At 53.8% G+C, this 21,882-nt stretch overlaps 2 protein-coding genes across 2 annotated transcripts; one reads left to right on the forward strand and one right to left on the reverse strand.

Annotated features, from left to right (window-relative positions):
* Positions 1 to 1,213: 1,213 nt before the first annotated feature.
* LOC119094934 (tetratricopeptide repeat protein 33-like) lies at positions 1,214 to 1,983 on the forward strand (the record flags this gene model as incomplete). Its single annotated transcript, XM_037217845.1, has 1 exon — positions 1,214 to 1,983. A coding segment is annotated over one exon (621 nt), but the record flags the coding sequence as incomplete, so codon positions are not given.
* Positions 1,984 to 2,128: 145 nt separating this feature from the next.
* On the reverse strand, positions 2,129 to 21,533 carry LOC119094935 (rab-like protein 6). Its single transcript, XM_037217846.1, has 14 exons — positions 21,423 to 21,533; positions 20,534 to 20,723; positions 20,162 to 20,307; positions 19,426 to 19,532; positions 10,483 to 10,582; positions 9,423 to 9,543; positions 7,593 to 7,733; positions 6,600 to 6,809; positions 5,523 to 5,641; positions 4,830 to 5,021; positions 4,001 to 4,151; positions 3,153 to 3,315; positions 2,954 to 3,118; positions 2,129 to 2,571 (listed from the first exon to the last, which is right to left on the reverse strand). Exons 3-14 carry the CDS (start codon positions 20,283 to 20,285, stop codon positions 2,431 to 2,433), a joined length of 1,734 nt encoding a protein of 577 aa, XP_037073741.1. The 5' UTR covers positions 20,286 to 20,307; positions 20,534 to 20,723; positions 21,423 to 21,533; the 3' UTR covers positions 2,129 to 2,430.
* Between the last annotated feature and the right edge of the window lie 349 nt (positions 21,534 to 21,882).

Below are 21,882 nucleotides of genomic sequence, written 5' to 3' on the forward strand. Positions count from 1 at the left end.
GAGAACTAGGGCCAGATAAAGCCATTAAGTTTTACCAACAGCCTTGCTTCATTCCAGTGAGCTAAGTAGGCACAGTGAAGCAAAATACATGTAAAAGTATGGGTTGATTCATAGGTGTTACCATGCCTGAAATGATCTGGGGTACCTGACTACAAAGATGTAGTTATACAAGAGATATCTGATGCAGCACCAACATTGCAGCAACAATTTCAGCATGTGTGTCATATATGAGTGCTCAGAATTTGATGCACATTCTCCACACATTTTGGAACATGAAGGTCTGACGTTCTAAGGATGATCTTGGAATGGAAGTGATTTATGGTAAATTGGACAAAATCACCTTAAGTATTTTTTACCTGCAAATAGTTGAATCTGTCAGCATGATATGTCAGGCCTAGGTTTGGTGCATGAATTTCCTGTAAGAATCAGGTAGAATAGTTGGATTTTTGTCCAGAATGTCTTGGGTGCATCTATTTCTGTTTTGGTGTCATCTCATACCATAGGAACAGGTATAACCCAGTATGCCCAAAAGCTGCTGGGCTGTAGACCTCACCTACCCCAGTGGTGTTTACGGCTTAAGCATTATGCGCAGTTGTAACACTTTATGTGCATAAATCAAAGCATGCTTTATCTTCTGTACCATTGACTAATAACTCACTGCTAATCCTAAAAGCCTATATTAGGGACTTATCCCACACTCATGTTATATCTTCTTCTATCATGTGTAATGGATGTCAAAGGCATTGCCCACAATTTGTCGTACCAATGCCTTGAAAATTATGAGGTATTTTTTCTCGGATTTAAGCTAGAATACAAACTAGAACCCCATGTATATTTATTGTACATTATTATATTATTTCCTAAGTTGTCTTGCAATTTATAAAAGTGCTATAGATCCCATGTTCACCAAATCCCACTTGCAGTGATATATATGGCACTGGTGAATATCAGACCACCCCCTGAACTCCCAGAAATCCTCCAGGTGGCTTGTGTACTTGCAGTGACACCCAGCACCGACTCAGCGCCACCTCCGCCGTCCGCCGTGACAGACATGTCTGGCTTCACCTGGAAGAAGCGGTCGGCTCAGAGCGTGGCCAAACGACCTCGCCTCGCGCCGTTCTCGGTGCCGGACTCCGACTCGGACAGGTCGCCGTCGCCGCCGCGCCGCTCCGCCCCGCTGTTCTCGGGCGGCCGGCCGGCGCTGAGCGCGGGCGAGCAGGCGGCGGCGCTGCGCGAACAGGGCGTCGCGCTGGCCGAGCTGGACCGCTTCTGGGAGGCGCTGCGCCTCTGGGACGAAGCGCTGGCGCTGGCGCCGGCCGACGCGGAGCTGCACGAGATGCGCGCGCAGGCGTTGCTGCGCCAGCACGAGCTACAGCCAGCGCTGGAGGCGGCGGCGTGCGCGGTGCGCCTGCGGCCGCGCTGGTGGCCGGCGCAGCAGACGCTCGGCCGCGCACTGCTCGGACTCGGTGAGCTGGGCCTGGCGCGTCGCGCCTTCTCTGTGGCCATGCGGCTGCAGCCGGATACGGAGCTGTGGCGCGAGGACCTGCTTTGGAGCTGCCGGCTGCTGGAGCGCGCGCGCCGCCGCCGCGCTCAGGGCGGCGAGATGAGCGACGCTGGCGGCGTGGTGTCACCGGCACAGACCGATGAGGTGCGCGCCCTGCTTGGGCTTGACGAGCGCGTGGCGGCGGCGGTGGCGCGCTGCCACGCGGACTGGACGCCGCTGGCCGAGGACAGAGCGGAGGAGGAGGAGGAGAGAGCGCGCGCCGAGGAGGGCAGCGACGAGTCGGACGTAGATATGGGTGCCGGGGACCCGCAGCCGCGTGGAAGGGCATGATAGCGACATTCTAGCGGTTCTGTGCGATCCGTAGCGCGGCTTCTGAGCGATGGTACGCAGCGCGAAAATTATTGATGGTTCAGGACGTGTCAACGGTAAGGGTAAATGAAGGCCTTGGCCGTTGTTGGACGACTGAATATGTGTTGATTGATGGGCGTGAGGCTGAAAGTGTGTCTGAGTGTGAAAGGTGTGAAAGGCCAGCAGCACTGTTGCGGAACGCACATGACGTTGATTAACAGACTGTCTTGTCTCAGGACATATATCCGGTTGACGTATCAGCCCCTGACGCCGTGAGCAGCCCCGACGCGTTTATTACACACCCGGTCCCGAGCATCACAGTAACGATATTTAAACACTGTCGCCCACACGCATAACCTTGCATCACACATATAAATCGAATAAATACGCAACGGGTATACAGTTCATCACCACACGCAACAACTCCGGCATCGGTACACCCAGCCCGTGCGTACCAGCGAAGCCCCCACCAAGCACCCTGTGTCGCGTTGTCCTGTTTGTATAAAAATAATCCGGCGGCAGATGTGCGGGCGGCGGGTGAAGCTGGTGGCGTGGCGCCGCGAGCGGACGGTTGGCGTCTATATGGCCTCGTAAGCCTCGTCCACGGCCGGGCCGGAGTCCCGCTCCAGAAAGTCCTCGAGCGCGTCCCGCTCGCGCTGCGCCGCGCTCCGGTCCGCCTCCCGCTCCTTGTGCTTCTTTTTCTTTTTCTTCTCCCCGTTCTGGAGCGAAGGGGCTACGTCAACGAAGTGCGGCAAACTTGCGTGGCTGAAGAATGTCAAGTCCATTTTGCAAGTGGAAACCTATCAGGAAGTATGCATGGGGCGGACAAAGGAAGAAAAAATCTGAAACGCAGAGCTTGGCATTGTTAGGTTAAGTTAGCCCGATGTCGACAGGTGAAGAAACGTTTCAAAAATGTCCAAATCCAATTTTTAGGTTCAATCTGCACGCGTCACCATAGTGCCACGGTACCCACGCCCCTCCCCGTGTTCCCGGGACTGTGTCCGCACAAGAACAAGAACCAGCGTAACGCGAGCGACAGTAGGGGGGTTGGCCTATCCAGCGCCGCCAACCTCCGCCGGCCACGGTCACCACGGCGCTGACCTCTTTCTCCTTCTCCTTGTCCTTCTTTTTCTTCTTCTTCGTCTTGTGCGCCGCCTCCGCGCCACTGTCGGTCTGCACCTTCTGCGACGCTTCCTCCGGCTCGCTCTCCACCGCCGCCGCGATGGACTCGTCGGGCGCGGGGGGCGGCGCCACGAGTCGCACGTCGCGCCGCCGCCGGCCGGCCGCCCCCGCGTCGGGCAAGTCCACGGCGCTGGTCCGGCGGCGGCGGCGCCGGTTCCTCGTCGCTGGAGTCGGGCAGCGCGTGGCGGTCGTGCCGCGGCGCCCCCGACACCAGCTCCAGGTCATCAATGTCGTCCTGGAACCCGGCCACCATCGGATTGCCGGCCGCCGTGTCGTCCTCACTGGAACACGACCACACCACACGCTAACGAGACATTCAACAACCATACGCGGCAGCTAACAACCGCAAACTCGGCCGGGCGTGTAACAAACCGGTTTACGTTCGTGAACGACAGCTATGTCAGAGCTCAGGCACTGAACACCTGGCCGCAGCTGAAGGCCCCGGTACAGGCCAGGCACCTGGCTTATCATGGGCGCAAACAAGCGGGACTCTCGGCACCAAAACAAACTGAAAAAAAAACACTTAAGGTTCGGCCGCTGACAGAGCCAAAACGTCTAACTACTCGACGTACAGGAGGCTGTATAAAGGAGCTAGACAACGGGCCTGGTAATGCCGGCTCGACCGAAATCGCGCAGCGCACGAGCCTGCGAAGCTAGCTGCACGCGTCAAACGTCACGTATGACGCGCTTTAAACGAGCGTCACAACAAAACTGGGGCGGCGACAGGCAAAAAGTAACACTCGCAGCATGGCCACAACTCAACACGAGCCGAGGACGCTGCCGAAAGCCAGCATGCAAGGCGTCCAAAACGAGTTCCTTTCAGTGAACACCGGATCACGCAGCGATGCTGACAGGTCGAGCCACACCGCTCTCTCCCGCGGTGGGAGCGCCGACCGCCCGAGGCCAGGCGTGGCGTCCGCCAGCGGCAGCAGCGGCGCTCTCCGCCGGGAACGCGCTGCGACCAACCTGTCGGAGCCGGGCGGCGCCGCGGCCGCCGTCTTGGAGGGCGTCGCCTGGGGCGTCACCTCGTCCAGGAAGTTGGCATCAAGCGCGCCGTCCGGCACGAACGCGTCCACGTTGTGCCGCTCGGGGCTGGCCGCCGCCGCCGGTGGTGGCACTGCGGGGGGAGCGGCGGGTCACGCGGCCGGCCAGCGCGGCCTCCACACCGGGCCAACGGCAGCCCGCCGTCGTCGGAAGGTTCCGAACTTTGGCGGGGACGGTTACGTGGGGAGGGGGGGGGGGGGCGAATCATGTCCTATTTTGCCGCACAAGTGACGTTCAGGAGTTTCTTCTCGCGACGCAAGGTTGCGCAGGAATTAATCATTGCATGCATTAGGCAGTTAGGGATCAATACCTGATTCGATCCTGAAAAGACAGAACTTCACATAGGAGCCCGGCGCGGAGAGTCATCAGCGCCATCCGATCAAATGATGATTGATCTGCCTGACGCCGGGCCCCAGTCGTGCCTGGTAGCCGCTGTAGACCTGTTTTGACGTCAGCCAGGTCCGCACGCTCGGCACACCGGCCGCCAGTTCAGCTGACACAGCAGACCGGCAGACAGGGCGGCGACAGCTCGTCGCACGGGTCGCCGCGTCTGACTTGGTCCACACGTGCCCGACCTGCCCCCGCCCCCTCCCTCCTAATGTCCGGCTTAACCGGCGCCCGTCTGACTTGACCAGCGCCCGTCTGTCTTAGCCAGCATCCGTCTGACCTAAGCAGCGACCGTCTGACCTGACTGGCGCTCGCCTGACCTGATAAGCACCCGTCTGACCTGACCTGCCCCTCCCCATCTGACCTGCGGCTCCGTTGATGGGCCCCGGCGAGCGGTCGCCGCTGGCCGCCGACCCGGCTGGGGAAGGCGCCGAGCGGGCGGTGGCGGCGGTGGCGGCGGCGGCGGCAGTGGCGGCCTCCGACGGCGGCCCCGGTCCGGCCGACGACGCCGACAGCTGGCCCGGCTGGGAGACGCTCCGCGGCAGGCCGGCGCCGCCTTCGGCACGGCAACCGTCGTCAGCGCCGGCCGGAGCGCGTGTGATAACGGTACACGGGGTCTCGGAAGAGCGGAGTCACGCGGCTATCTTAAGCAACGGGGAAACAGCGCTCCGCTGAGCTGCGGCGCCACATAGCTCACGTAACACGTTCGCCTGAGGTGCACGAGGGCGACGGCCGGCAAAGCTGGAGGCCAGCAGATGAGACTACCGAACACACGGCGCGGTTTCAAGTCTTGCAATCCACTGCTTTTTCATGGTACCCGCTACCTACACCATGCCAGGACATAACAGCGCCCATCATCGTGACACCGTCCGGCGGCACTCAGGGCCGAGCTTTTGGTCGCATACAAGTGTCGCACCCCCATCCTTGACCTGCGCCCAACGCTGCAGAAAATGGGACATCAAGTGTTGCGAGCACGTGCGGCATGAGGCCGCAGCCCAGCGGCCAGCCAGCATCAGCGCCGCAGACCGCCCGGCCAGCCGGCGTCGGCGCCACTCACCGGCCTGGCGAGTTCCGGCCGAGTTTAGTGCCACTGTCGTCTGTGAGTGCGGCATCTTCTGCGCCGGCGCGTTGGCGTCTGCCGTCTGGCGCCGCTTGTTGGCCAGCTGGTCGATGAACCTGTGGCAGGCAGCACCGTGTTGGCGGTGTCGCGTGGCGCACGACAGTGCGGCCCTGGTCGATGGCGGGTCTCGGGTCACTACAAAGCTCTCCGGCATTTCCAGAAAAAAAACGCGGGTGCAGTCTGCTAACATAAGAGATAAGGCGCCCGCCAAGCAAGGTCAGACCACTTCCTGTCGCACCACCATCTGGCAGTGAGGAGTGAGACGCTAAGTGAGGAGTCAGACGTTTTGCGGTTGTGCTGACGAATACCTGCGGTGGAATAACCGACGCAGTTGGCGCGCAATGCAAACAGAACTATTTAGCATCAGTATTTGATCACTACCGTTTTCTGTCACTTCTCTGGTCGTCTGATGCCTACCGTTCCACTAACAACCGAAGCGACCATGCAAATTCCAACATACATCCCCGTCCCTCCCCGGGACCGGCAGACCGGCAGCCAGCTGGGCCCGCTCCCCCGACGCCACCCACACGCCAGACCGGCAGCCAGCTGGGCCCGCTCCCCCGACGCCACCCACACGCCAGACCGGCCAAGGCCAGCTGGGGCCCGCTCCCCCCGACGCCACCCACACGCCAGACCGGCAGCCAGCTGGGCCCGCCCCCCCCCCCCCCCCCCGACGCCACCCACACGTCAGATCGGCAGCCAGCTGGGCCCGCTCCCCCGACGCCACCCACACGCCAGACCGGCAGCCAGCTGGGCCCGCTCCCCCGACGCCACCCACACGCCAGACCGGCAGCCAGCTGGGCCCGCTCCCCCGACGCCACCCACAAGCCCGACCGGCAGCCAGCTGGGCCCGCCCCCCCGACGCCCACCCACACGCCAGACCGGCAGCCAGCTGGGCCCGCTCCCCCGACGCCACCCACACGCCAGACCGGCAGCCAGCTGGGCCCGCTCCCCCGACGCCACCCACACGCCAGACCGGCAGCCAGCTCGGCTCGCTTCCCTGACGCCACCCACACGTCGTAGTTGGCCTCGTCCGACTCCTCGTAGAGGTCGAGCTCCTGGTGCGTGGCCTCCGTCTCCCGTTCGTTGGTGGCCAGCTGGGTGACCAGGCAGGCGCGCTGCAGCGTCAGGAACGGCACGTTCAGGAAACGATGCAGTAGCTTCAGGCCGAAGCCGTTCCGCATGGACGACTCGGCGTATCGCACCAGCGCGTCGCCGTCAGGCCTGAAGAGGCACGCCATCGTGACGACAGTGAGCTGCTGATGTGGTGATGCTATTACGTCCTGCCGCTGCTGTCTTAATGACCGGCGTGTTATTATGGTGACGTGGTTATGATAATAGGGGACTGCAGTGAGTTATTGCATGACAGTGCACTGTCAGAAATGTCAGAGCGTTGAGTATAAGATAATGCTGATGAGATCTGCGCAACTGAGGATCCCAGCCGGCTGACCCAGCCATAGAATGCATGCGGGAAGGATGTACCAGACTCAACATGGACAGCCCTGTTGGCCACCACAGCCTATGATGGTGGTGTCTGACCTGAACACAACCCTCGAAACACATGTGACAGGGTCTCGTCCACTCCGTGGGTCAGCTACGAGGTACGGCCATGGCCGGCAATCCTCACCCCTCATGCCTCATCCCTCGTCGGAGCCCTCGTCCTCCTTGCCGGACACCCCCCTTGATCTCTTCCAAGTGCTCAAACTCTTCCGGACACTCGGTACTCTTTCTCCTGACATCCGTACCTCCCGAACGGTCCCCAAGCCCCAAGTGCTAACCCTCAGAACTTACCGGGCTCCTCTAAACGCTGGCCCCGCCGCAGCACACTCGCTCCTCCCGCCCGGAAAACTAACCCCGCCGGGGCCCAGCTCCGCCCCCCCCCCTCTCCTAACCCCACCACGCGCACCACTGGACGTGTCCGGAGAAGCACGCCACCTCCTCCACGCCGCCACCCTGCCAACGGCCGCCCCCCCCCCCCCCCCCCCCCCCCCCCCACCTCACACCGACCTCTGGACGTTCTCGGCGAAGAAGCGCACGTCGTCCTCGCGCACCTGGCGGTGGTGGCCCATGTCGCGGTGGTTGCCCAGCACCAGCACCGGGATATGGCCCGGGATGCGCGGCACCTCGCGCTGCACGTACTCGAACGTCCTGTCGCCAGCGCCAGGTGACACAGTGGTTGGAGCGCGTGCCGCACACCGACAGGCCCGCCGCTTGACTCCCGCTGCAGGCAGCTATGGCCGGCCTGAGGCCATCCACGTGTGGCGAAGTCCATGGCCGCAGATGCCACATGCGTGAGGGAAGCGGTGAAACGCCACGCAGGGAACAAAGGAAGCAGGGACAGTCACCAGCCGCCATCCTTGGTGAGCATTCCCGGGCTGGAATTCGGTGTGGTCAGTAGACCAAGGTGGATCGTCGATGGCTTTAAGCGGATGGGCAATTCTTTCTTAACTCCAGTATTTCTTCACATTCATTGATAACTGACTGCTGATCGACAAATACAAGGCGCATATTCATAAGCATTGCCACCTGTCATGACGGCTGCACCACACCGGCCCGTGCTGCCAGTCGGTCTGTCCGTCCCGCAGCCCAGCTGGTTAGAACGCCTGTTTGGATTCGCCCACCCACGACAGCATGGCTCGAGTCACTTCACGCGTTCGCTACTCAACCCTTGACTGAGGTGACCTGCGGCTGGTGGTAGCGTCCGAGCTGAAGGCCGGATGACGTCAGAGGGTAGGTCGGAAAGTGCCGGGATTTTGGCAAGCTAAACTTTCGCAACAAAGTTCTGCCGTGGACCCGGCATATTACGCTGAAATAACGGGTCGGGGCTCACGCATCAAGTGCCGTCTAATGTAAGCTAGGATCTTAAAAATAATCGAATAAAAAACTTCGCTTTTAATTTTTCAAGAGACCAGGTAAATATTCTGTCCTGTAGAGGATTTTAGCTCGAGTCTCCGAGCCACGGTCTGACGCCCTCCTGACTGCGCACATCCCACGTCCAGTGTTAAGCTCGGTGCATTCATCAAGTGCGCAGCTTGCTCGCTGACGCGAGACTGCACAGCACGGTCGGACGTGGACGTGCCGTGGCGTGGACGGACCGTGACGTGGACGGGTCGTGCCGTGACGTGGATGGACGAGCCGTGACGTGGACGGGTCGTGACGTGGGCAGGCAGTGGCGTGGACGGGCTGTGGCGCGGATGGACGTGTTATGGGCGCGGCTGCCGCACTGATAAGTGGCGTTTACACATCTACGTTCAAAATACAACATAAAGAAGCCGTGCATGCAGCACGGTTGCTGGATCGGTACCAATCGCAGCAAAAGGGGCGAGTGCCCCGCTCCTCCCGGACCGCCAGGGTAACAGTGGGTCTGCCTGGGGCAGTGTCGCGGACCGTCAGTGTAACAGCGGGTCTGCCTGGGGCAGTGTCGCGGCCCGTCAGTGTAACAGCGGGTCTGCCTGAAGTGGCGTTCCGGACCGCCGTGTATCGCACGAAGATGGACAACGGCGAACGTCGCCACCGCCGCGGCCAGTGGAGGCGGCCACGGCCGGCGCACGACCACCAGCCGGGGTTTGATGCGAGTTTGCTGTAATTCGTGCGGATGTAAGAAGAGGACGGACGTGTGTGCCTACTTTGCGCTGATTGAGATGCACTACAACTGACCTACGTGCTTGTTCTTATGCGTTACACTTACGGGACCACCTTATAAGTGTAATACAAGTTTGAAATGGTTTGATCCAACTTATTGCCAAATCGCCCGAGTTCTGCATTGCAAGTCTTGTGATTTGCCGAAGCCGTAAAATAGACTGACCGCCGGCTGCCGGCCACCTCAGCACCACTCACCAGGCCTTGGTGATGTCGAGCACCATGACGACGCCGTGGGTGCCCTTGTAGACGTCCAGGAACTCGGCGTCCAATGCTACCTCGTCCGGCACGGCCGCGCTGCTGTTGTCCAGCTTCAGGCCTGACGGCACCGGCGACAAGTCAGAGGGAGGGGGGGAGGGGGGGGGGGGGGCACACCCCGCCTCCGCGATGTTCTACATTGGCTCCAAGGCATGATGTGGAAAAGAACCACACGTCGACTCCAATGTCCGCCAGCCAACGTTAGCGGCAGAGTCGGAGCGACAGGGCCGGTACGGCACGGACGTAGAGCGGGGGGAGGGGGGGGGGCACAGAGTGGTGCGTCAAGCCATGGTAAGGAACAATACGGCAGGGTGGGATATGGCAGGACGGCAGGTGAGGCACGGCGGGAAAGAGCAGGCGCCGGAGAGACGACATCATTGGGCAGGATTTAGCTCACACATTATCAGCTGTCCCACGTCCTATGATAGGTGAACGTAAAGGCAGGCAGGGACGGAATGACACGGCAGAGTGGGATGTGGAAGGGCACTACATGACAGGCAAGGTTGGGCATGCCTGGAAATGTCCCACGTCATAAAAGCCAACATGATTCGAACACCCCAAACCGCATGCTGGTAGACTGAACTAGTCAGAAACATGACCGGAGCGGTAAGTCCCGGCAGGCAAGACCCAGGGTTGTCGGGAACATCAAAAACGTCGCTAAGAACATGGTTCATCCTGAAATAATGCCTGTTAAAGTACTGTCCTACACTCCGGTCCGTCACCTAGCCACTATCTAGTCCAACCGAAAGGCGACAGACACGAGCCTTGAGGTCACACGGCCACCCCTCCCGTGCCCGCAGGCAGGCGGCCAACACACCACCAGGCTCGCACATCTCCCCAGCAAGGGCCGCGATGGTCTGGCCCGGTGGGTCAGGCCCACCGACTGACGTGGATGGTCCGGGCGCGATAGCCCCCCGGCGCTCAGATGGCCGCCCTGCGCGGTGGCAGTCCACTTCGCTACATGGCCTGGGTCGCCTCCCTCACAACAGATGCGACTTACCTTCCATTTTCTTCTTCTTCTTCGCCTTATCGACGACGTCCCAGATCTCGACCTTGACCACGTCATCGGTGGCCTTGTACGACCACTGTATGCTCGCCACCTGCCGACAGGGACTGGTCAGGGGAAGCCTCGCCAGCTGCCGCACGGCCACTCCACGCACGTTGGCAGAATGCACGGGTGCCGTGACACATTATGTCAGCTGTGAATATTGACAGGTTTATGATCAGGTTTATCAATTGGATATTCACAGCGTAAATAATTCACAGGCAGAAGTCCAACTGCGCACGCAGTCCAATTTCAAAACTAATACATGCATGACACCCACACACATTAAAACCCTCATCACACACACACACTGCACACAGTTACACACATGACTTACACACTCAGACACAACGATCATGAACAGAACACTTCACAAGTACGAGCGAACCGGAACAAATCTGACCCGAATGACTTTGTTGGGCGGACAAAGTCCGTTGAATGAGAACGCTGAAGAAAACCATTGCAGGCAATGGGTAGACGCGCGACAAATCCATTTTACCAATGTTGACCATTGCAAATGGCTCGTTGAAAACGTGCAACATTACCACGGAGACCTGAATAATTAAAGGTAATGTAAACATCGACGGTTGTAAAATCGTCGTTTAACGGCACATACTGCCGTGCCGTATACTCGCGCACGACCCCTGCACTGATAATAGCCATCTGTCAATACATACGAGGTACAGGACTGTCCGGAGTCGCCGGGGTCGGGACTGTTCGGAGACGCCTATGCAATTAAAGAAGTTCCTTGAATGAAACGTTCTAAACCATTTCATGCGGTGATAAATTTCCGAAGCTAATGTCACTAATGAGGTCCTCAGAGTCAAGCCGGATTTTTAGAGTTCCTTCGGGAGAGCCATGAGCCATTCCGTGGCAAGAACGGTGTCCTACCGCCAATTTAGCCCACTGCGTTGGAGCGACTGCCTCCCAACCCACCACGGTGACGGGTGGAAGCTCGAGCCGACACACACGCTTGCTCTACGCCCCTCAGTGGGATAGTCAGCGGCAGCGGCGCTCAAGGTCAGATAAGGTCAGACGCTGAGATGGACCAATCTCATTGCGACTCGTCAGGCTTTTGCCACAAAATTCTGCCGATGAACTCAAATTTTACGAGCGGATGGTGTGGTCAGAGGTTACACAAGCACCGCTTTGTGTGAGCTCTGGTTCCAGAAACCCATTCAATCAAAAAGATTCGAACTGCATCAATCAAACAGTAAATATCATCACGCTAACGTACGTAACACTCCAATATACGGCCCCACTGCAAACATGCATATAAGTTCGCACCTACTTCGTGGCTCCAAGGGCCCAGAATTTTACGCCACGAATACAGATGCAGCGGAATAAAAGGAAACATCACATGGATCTGCAATACGCTGGACTAGTCCAGAGGCGATAAATTCGATACGGAATGTAACCGCTTGTACACGTGCAGGGATTTGTAGCAAACGCCCGCACCCTGCAAGTGTGTCCAACCAAAGCGCGTGCTTGTGCGTCAGTGTACCGTACCACAGCGATGCACCTTGAGCCCAGCTCTGTACATACATTGTGAAAGCTCTCAGTCCGGCCACACGCGCAGCGTCTCCACATTGAGAGCCACCGAATAACTAGCCAGGTAAGTACCAAGGCCAAGTGCATCAATGCAGAACCTGCGTGAAAGTAAGTTACCTCGCCTGGCGTCGTGGGCATCGATGACAAAACTGTTTCACTTTTTAGTTTATTTGGGAGGAAGCTGCAGAGTGTCATGCCATTTCACATGGTCCTTTAGCATGAAAACAAACCTGAAGCATCGGGTCTGGATCTTGTTGTTGCAATTAGGGCTTTATGACGCATTTATCAGCTGTCTACATGGCGTCGCCCGTCGCTCACCAGGGCAGGAGAGGCAGGCACAGAGAGGAATAGACGTACATGTTTGCTTTCTTGGACACCTCGCGGCTCCGTTCCCAAAATACGGGATTTCCGCTACATAACTTTAAGATTCATAGGCAGGCTATTTCTTAAGCAGGAAGCTATTTTACGGTGCGGAGGCCTAGAACACTATACGTGGTACATATGTACATACATGGAACGTTTAATGTAATTAAAATAATGGTGAATGTAATTTTGAGGCTAGGTATTTCGGAGAATATATGACAAAAAAGCTCAAGTTGGCTGCAAAATCCCGTCAAATCAAGCACGACACTTGATTCCAAGCTTCATAACGGCTAGCCCGTTGGTCGACGTGACCAGCGGATGGCTAGTGACTAATGTAGAGTTTTTGTTTTGATCGTAATGAAGAACAAAATATCCTAGCATTCAAAATAAGTTAAGAACGCGATGCACAAGTATAAGTGTCACTCATTCCACGAGGAACGGAAATGGCACACACGACGTCCGCAGAGCGCAATATCGTCTTAGTCAATTGCACGTAGAAATTCATTGGAATATATCCCACCATCGCTCTGCAGCTAAGACGCCAGGGAAAATCGTCACCGCGTGGATTTCGCCCTTGTGTACGTGAACTGACTTAGCCAGGCCCGTAAACACGGGCAGGCGCACCGCCATGAGTGACGGGAGAGCTGGCGCTCACAAGCACATGTGAAACTCTCGGCAACAAAGCAAGGTCTCTAGACTTCATCGGAAGAGCCTACGACCAATATGGAGGGCCTCGAAGCGATCAAGAGTGCGTTGGCAGGTTGGCATGCCAGGTCCCGACAACAGCAGTGGGCCCATAGAGCAAATACAAATAAATCAAGGGCAACGTGGAAGGCTTCTTAGCGATCGGATTGCCCCGGCAAGTGGACATATAGGGCTCCGGCATTAGCGTAGGGCCTCTGGACACCGTAATGAGCACTTAAACCTCCCCAATCTCCACCATCCCAACCAACGAAAAATAATTTGACATTCACTTTCACTTGCGACTGTTCTCAGTCGTTCGAAGGTTCAAAGATGTCCAATTTTGCTGTATTTTGTGGGGAAAAACTACGCCCGTTCGGACGATCGTGGGACCCTTCGGCGCATATAGGGTATTTCAGGGCACAAGGGAGGGCGGCTCCATGCCCTCCTCCGGACCCGCCACTGGCCAGACCAAGCTTAAAGCAAATGTTCCACATTTGAACGGGGCTTTGAACTGAAGTAACCACCTTGGAGATCATTCGGTGTAGTTCACGGCCCTGCTCTTCTTAAGGCCTGAACCCCTCTAGTTTTTGAGCTACAAGCCCACCAAAATGTACAGATTTTTTGTGCAGACCATTCGAAAGTCCCCCGGCATTCATGACGCGATAAAAACGCCATTCGAATCGTGCCATTTCATTGCATACAGAAATCAAGGTTAAGAAAAACATATATTTGTTGGGTCGGTCGTGAGGCGTTCGTGAGCGCGACTTCCAGACGTAACGGGTGTCAATCAGTCCTCAATCAATGATGTGCAAAGTACCATCGCGCAATAAAACAATGACGTCTTGAGAAACATGTTTACGTAATGGACATTGCGTTGTCGAGACAGTCTTTTCCATCTAGAGCACCAATGATTAGAAGTGAGGTTATTTCATCATACCAGACGCTTGCTTCAATGGCTCCAAATGTTGAACAATCCCTTTAAGCGCTAAATTGTTTTTGGCGCTCAGATCTTAAATCATTCTCCTAAAACCTTCAAATCATTTTACATCTTCCAGGCGCTACCAAAAGTCCGTTAATTACTTTATGAAAGCGCGCGTGGCTTTAACGTGATTACCGTGAGAAGTGCGGCCGCTGGCAGAAAATTGCGTCTTTGGCGAATACGGTAACCTCCACAGTGAACTAATTATGCAGCGTGCTTTATGCGGGAGAGTCGAAGCACCACCTATGCGAAGCCCAACTCACCCTATTCTCGCGGAGGCTCCAGCAGGCCTCCGCAGCGGCTTGCAGGCAGCGACTATAGTTGATGCGCATTATGTAAAGCTGATGTGCGATGTGAATGTGAAGTCAACATGAGTGGTGTGAGTAACAACCCACCCAAAATTGACTGCGGAAGATGCCTGAAGTTACAAGCCCCGGGCATTGCGTAAAACTGAATAGAACTGATGATATGAACTGAATGATGATAACTGAACTGAATACCACTTCGCTGTCACCGCCATATCATACGAGGAGTTCAAGCAAGATAGCACCTGACTTGGGTAATTCGACACGTTACAAAATACAGGGAAGCTCGGTCCCGACAGAAATCAGCCAGATCAGAGCATTCAAAGTGAGAACATGGCTTTATAATATCACGCTAATCTCCACCATACATAAAAACGTCAAAGATAATTATATCTGGCGGCAAAGGCCGATGCGTCTTCCATCATGTTAGCTCCATTCGTTAGCTCTGCCAGCCTAAAGAGCCGATTTCCGAGTCCTGGGATTAGGTAGAGGTGCAGCGCAAGGCGATGCCGAGACCGGAGATTGGGCAGAGGTGCAGTGAAGGACGATGCCGAGACCGGGGATTGGGCAGAGGTGCAGTGAAGGACGATGCCGAGACCTGAGATTAGGCAGAGGTGCAGTGCAGGACGATGTCGAGACTTGGGATTAGGCAGAGGCGCTGAGGACGATGCCGAGACCTAGGACTGGGCAGAGGTGCAGTGAAGGGCGATGCCGAGACCTAGGATTGGGCAGAAGTACGGTGAAAGGCGTGGCCGGGACAGCCGCGCTATCCCAGACCACGACACTGCCTCGCGAAGTGCCGTAACACGCTGCAAGTGCCGGGGAAGTGTGGGCACTCCCGCTGGGCGGGAGAGCAGGGTGCAGCCATCGGCGCAGCACGTGTGATGTGGCGCTGAGGCTTCACCATTGAGCGAGGGTATCAGATCAGAGGGCCTATGGGTGTGCCAACCGCTCCAGCCAGCACGCAGCCGGGTTGCATGGACTGCACGCGCCTCAGCATCCCCCAGCGGACACATCCGTTTGGCATTTCGAGTGCTCTGCTACCGACTGAGGTGTAGCACTCGTGCCTCGCACATTTAATTATGGCCCATTCGCGGCGAAAAGGGACCGCTGGTCACCACAACCATATTCATATCAAGCCTGCATTACATTCATCATAACCAAACAATGCACGGATTTATCTGCAAAAGTATGCGATGCATATGAAGTGTCTCACGGCTTTGTGATTGGCACCTGGAAGTGTACGGCGGTGTGTATGAGATTGCAAACGTTCCATCCGGCGGAACCACTACTGACTCCTGGTTAGGCAATGTCGAGTGAGTCCAAACGAGTAAACCGCCACGAGTGGCGAGTAGTCTCCTCCACAGCTACACCGTGAAGAAAGCCTTTTGGCATAGGGAAGGCATTCTTTCGTGAAGAAGGCATTCTACCATAAAAAAGGCAAGGCGTGCTTTGCGCCAAGAATCCATGCATCGTTAATGGCCGAAGACGTAATGTACGCACTTTACGCCCATGTTTAATGTGATCCCGTTACTTAATCACACCGTGTTTCCTGTACTAGTGGCGGACGACTTATGGCAGCCCATTCAAACAGCCATCCTTTTCACGCTTGGGTTTTTCGAGCGATGGATGATTTGACCCCAATACATTCTACAGCAGCCTAATTCTAAAACGGGCGCAAAGGGGATAAACAGGGGCGAACACCGTCGCTTGTCGACAGACATCAACACAGCCGGTACACGTTACCCTGGGAGCATGTTTTCGTCTTTATGTCCGAAAACACGCTCCCAGGTTATACTGCTGATAATCGTAATGCACGATGTATTTTACGTCTGACTTTCTGGTCTCATGGGACCTAATCATACAGTACCGAAAATGTCAAATCACGAATAGGTATACGATTTTTAAATGATGTGTTTATTGCCAGACAGCTCCCACACCCACATATACGCACCCATGCACACTGTTCATCCACGCCCATGGAGCTCTAAATGGTGCCGTTACATAGAGCGGATGGCGCTGCGTACACATCGCTCAATGAGCATATTTCAGTTCGTGTCGCTGTAGTTGTACTTCGTAAGGGATGTTTTACAACGCCCCTGCTTGTGCAATACAGTCGGTGACATTTCACAATGCCATCCATGGCTCCGAAACCTAAGCAATGCCATTCTATATTTACCGCATCAAAATTCTAGCCACATGTCATCTGAAATGAATGGACTCCATCCTTGTTTCAGTGCTTACATCTTACTGTTGAGAAATGATGATGATGATGACTTGGGGTTTTAGGGCGCATCGACTGCTGTAGGTCATGCAGCGCCCATTTTCTGTTGAGAAGGGCAACTTGCTTTCCGATTTGCAATGTTCTGTTTAGGTAGATACAACATGGCTCACATGTAATCTCACCTTCCCTGAACCTTTGAAGGGCAATGAACTATTTGAGTAGCAACGTAACCCAGTTGACTTTTGAAATTCTGTCCATGTATCGTCAAAATGGACGTTGCATGCCACCCACCGTTTTTTGTGCAGTATGCATATTCTCCTGTAATTCTAGCATTATAGGGGCTTAAACTCGAGCTGCCTTAATGTTTTTTTTAATTTACTTAAAATTTCACGCAAAAAGACGTCCTTTTAGACGTCCCTTCAATCAGACGTCAATGGTGCATCTCCATCTCGCAACATAACCTTCCACTGCCTCCGTATGACATGGCACCACTTCATGCATGGCACGAGATTTAGGCATTATGGTGCGTTTTCTCTAAACGCACTGTAGTTACATTTCAGCATATCTTCTCGCTGTAATGGGAAAATTGTATCAATTGTTGATACAACTGGCGCCTCGACTGTGCAGTCACATCGCGCCCATTGTAATGGGTAGATTGTGGCCGCCAGTATTTTGACGATTGAGACTTTCTTGGCCTTTTTATTTTATTTTACCCAGTCACGCATTTCAGCCCCTTTCCTGTATGTTTTGGCAAGGCGTTGCTCTGCTAACCTTAGGTGGACGTCCTCGCCACGCGAATTCCATCGTGCGGGTTTGGATCATGTCTAAATCAATCCTATCAACTTGGCTGCATGCCATCACATACGTCAGCCGAGAAACGACGAGGGACGAAACGACGAAAGTCGACTGCGACTTTAAGTTATTAGCGACTGCTACCTCCGACTCTATGCAGTAGCTTAACCTAAAAATTATTATTTACCGAAATTCAGCCATCTTAAAAGTACATGCAAATAATCGTGCTCTACTTTGCTATAAACGTTTTATTTGACGCAATACGAACTTATCCCAATTATCGGCGTTGCAATAGCCTGACACATCATAGTTTGCAAGCTTTCACCTATGTATCTGCCTTGTATACTTGCTGTTTAGTCTCTACTCTCCAGCTTGCCAACCGCGTAAACGACCCCGCTAGCAATCAGTTTTGACGCCGTCTTATGCACGATATCTCAGAGGCAGGCACGTCGCTCATCTCAAATATGCTTTGGATTTCCTTTCCGGGACTCAAGTTATCACTTCTCGCCGCTGTGTCCCCAAGAGCTTAGTTGAACGTGCTCCGTTGATATAGCTCGCTTAAGTCGCCGATTTGATTCCATACAAAACTGAAAAAACTTTTGAAAAGCCTTCCATATACGTGATGATGATAAAACAGCCTGCCCGAAGTAATAATCATTGGTCATTGCTATAACGTTGACGACACATAGGTGTTTCGCACTCCCTTATCCTATTTTCCATGTACTTCAGATTCGGTACCCAGCAAGGCACCATAATGCTTGCGTGAAAATCGCTCATGCGTGACATACCATTTATAAAGCGTTATACATGGTAACCGATTCGAACCAAGCAAATAATTTCAAACGCGTAGTGCCCACACGGATACAGAGATACCTTCGAATTCTGTCACGTTCACGGCAAATGGAAGCACTGCTCGCCCCGCCGGTGCTTGGAATGCAGGCACCGAACACCAAACGGCTGACGCAGGCTCCATGTCCCATTCTCAACGGCGGTCAAGTACGCTCCCGTCGGCCACGACTTCGCGGTCGCATTGTTACCCAGCGACGCACCAGAGCGTGCGGTCCACCAAACCTGATGGTCCACCGGTCACAACGCCTAACGCCTCGCTCTCCTGCCGTCGGTCATGCCGAGCGCCGTTTGATCGTGACCCCAGGACTGGCCAGAATGTCACGGATTCATCTTTAAAGACACTGCGCCCACTTCCCACTCTGTTCCCTGGTAGACTTTGATCCAAATCGCGCTTTTCTATGTCTCATGGTTTGCTTCGCCTTTCGACCCCAACGTGATTTGGCTCCGATACCGCAAGGACTATGCTGGCAACTGCAGTGCTATTAAGCTGTGTCCGATCCTAAGTAATATACACAGCTGATAATGTAACATAACTTGACGTACCAACGATGGTTGTTAATCGTTTATATATGACTCACATTGCCGATACTAGCTAAACGCTGAATGCAATTGGGCGGTTCGAGTTCAAACTTGCATCATGTCTCATTAACAAAGGATGGAGCCTAGCCCACATACTATTTGCGACCACGATTCAGACCAACCTATCGATATTTTGGAACGTAGATACACACAACCAAACTCAGCGAGCGCTTCAACTTCATCACCTATGCCGACTTCGGTCTGAAATTTGATGTTGTTTTGTGCTTGTAATAGCTGTAAGATAAGGAGCTGATATTTCGGAATCCTAATTTGATGTCACCTGACAACGGAAAATGTCATAGAACATTGCTTCCTCAAAACAATTTTAACCGTGAAATGGTGAAGTGAGTTGCGTTTATTGCGCCAACCAGAAACGTGTCCTTTAAAGTTGGCCTTAAACTCAAGACCAAAAGCCCTGCTGTTTCAACTGGGTAAGGCATAAGGGACATACATGCAATGTCATGCCTATTAGCACACACACACACATGCACACGCACACACATGTATTTAGAATTGCACGCCACTTGTTCGTTGTCCATTTGATTCATTTTATGACGAGGAAAATAACTTGCCTGGATTTCTGGAGTTGACTGATATGTTTCACTGAAAGTCTTTCCCTGGAGACGGTTGAAGAGACAAGTTTTGCCCACGTTGTTGTCGCCTTTTATCACAATTTTCACTGTTGATTGAAGCATAATGTCAGACAAAACTTCATGGCAGCCAAACCCTAGCATATGGCAGCTACATGAGGAAATACCAAAAAGCTACAAGTATTCCCAACTGAGAATTATGAAAAAAAATGTGACAAGGTAGCAACATCACAGATAAAATAATTGTTTTGATAGTCATCCTTATCTGGTGTGTTACTATGTACACAACATTTCAGTTTTTTTTGAAAGGTTGTGCACATAGCAACACATTAGGTGAGAATGATAGTCTGAACAATTATTACATTTGTGTTCCCAGTTCATCTATCCAAACCCCTTTCTGTTCAACAATCCTGGTCTTTGGAAATTAAATACATCTGATATATTTTATAACTACATTACATCCACGAACCTCCCCATGGCTACATGGTAACAGGAAATGGCTGGCACACCTGCCCAGAGGTCGCAAGTCTCCCAGCAGCATGCCAATCTTTTAGACCCAGCAACAGCCCCAGAGCAGCTTTGCTGTGGCCCGAGTGCACCTCGTCTCAGGTCGCTGGAGACCATCATACCACGCCACTCGCCATGGACAGGGGTGTGAGCTGAGCATGCTGCTGAAGTCACTGTGGTGACATGCAAACACAACAGCAAGAATACTCACTGTTATATTGAATGCCCTTGGCAAATTTCCTCTGCAGCTGTGAGGACATGGCTTGCACATTGCTCGACACAGGTGCTGGAGTTGGCTCATTTTTGCTGGCAAACTTTCTCAAGGCAGAAAACATGATGAAGGTTTAAGGCCCCAACCTGAAACAAATATGATGGTGTTCCTTGCTTGAAGAGACAGTGGGCAGCACTGGTCAGCACATAATGCTACTAATTTCATTTCACAAATCAGGAGCTCAAAGCTGGTTAGCACTGCCAGCTTTTAGCATATGTTGGTAATGGGTCACTTTTATGCTGGTAGTGGAATTGCTCAGCTGATAGTAGACATCATTCATCAGGACTGCTCCGCTGGAAACTGCAAGCTTACCAGGCAGTGATGCTGAGCTGAATTGTGTGCTGTTTGCCTCCAAGAAGCTTGGCTGCTGAATTGATTGCTGAGCCAGTCAGCATAAAATAAGGCTCAGCTGGAGGCCTGCATGTCTGCCAGTCAACATTGCCTGGCTGGAGACTGCCAACACTACCATTTGCTATGCATCATGGGGTTTGGATGCATTTACCTGGTGGCAAAGGTTGTCAACATGAGACCCCATGTCAGAAACACAAAAATGCCCCCTAGCTGCAATGACCACACCTTGGCCAAAGCCTTGATTCCACAATAATTACTGGTTTCTTTCCAGATTTGGAGTGCCTTGTTTGACCTCATCTTTCCAGAACAAAATGATAACTGGTTTACTTACACTATCTACTTCCTTTGTTTTATTTAAAATAAATTCAAAAGACACAGCAAAAGCTTTTAAAATACAGTCTAGAGCCATCAATGCATGATGTGTTCCAATGACTAGTTGATTTCAGAAATCATAATGGAAAAGCAATCTTGTTTTTGAAAGCATGTTCCACCATGCATAAACTTACAGAAAGATGTGTGGTGTGTAAAGATGTGTACAGAAAGATGATGCCATATATCTAGGCTATGATGTACAATATTTTCATATCATGCCATCAGATGCAGAGCATTATGCTTGATGGTCTCACTGATTAACCATGTGGCCCTCATGATTTTTACTCAGCTAAGTTACACCCGCAAAACCTGATTACTTAAGGCCAATTTGAATCGGACCACATGAGCTTATTTCATATGGGCTTTCATTCGCCCAAAAATCCCCCATTGCCTACTCATGACAAGCCTGGACTACCGCCCACGATGCACAGTGTCACTCCGCCCACAGAAAACATGAGATGTACACAAAATAGCATACCTGTGCACCCACTGCGAACTGCAGTCCTTCTAAATGCCAATGGCAAATGCACAACGCCGCTAACTTGTCACCACACCTCCACTTCGCCGCTACACATTACTAGCATCATAAAAAATTTGCAGTTATTGAAATATCACGGAAATCAACGCAGGGCTGCGCCACAGTAGTACGCTATCCGGAATGGTCATTCAGCTGACCAATTTTGACGTCACGCCGGGCGCCTGGGCGCTGCTGGCCATGTATTCGCAAATAGCATCCAACCACAACGCTGTCGAAACGCAAACGGCGTTCTTTCCATTCTTACGGCAGGGGTGTAATTCCATATTCAGCTGAGGGCGGCAGGGTCTATTTTACATGTGTTAAGCCGGGGGGGGGGATCCCCCCTGTTAACCGTGAACACCCAGCAAACCGTCAAGTACCCTTCCAAATGAAAACCTTGGTTTCCATTTTTCCATTTCCC

Source organism: Pollicipes pollicipes, unplaced genomic scaffold, assembly GCF_011947565.3.
Source record: "Pollicipes pollicipes isolate AB1234 unplaced genomic scaffold, Ppol_2.1 Scaffold_4219;HRSCAF=4965_pilon_pilon_pilon, whole genome shotgun sequence".
In the NCBI taxonomy this organism is placed as follows: domain Eukaryota; kingdom Metazoa; phylum Arthropoda; class Thecostraca; order Pollicipedomorpha; family Pollicipedidae; genus Pollicipes; species Pollicipes pollicipes.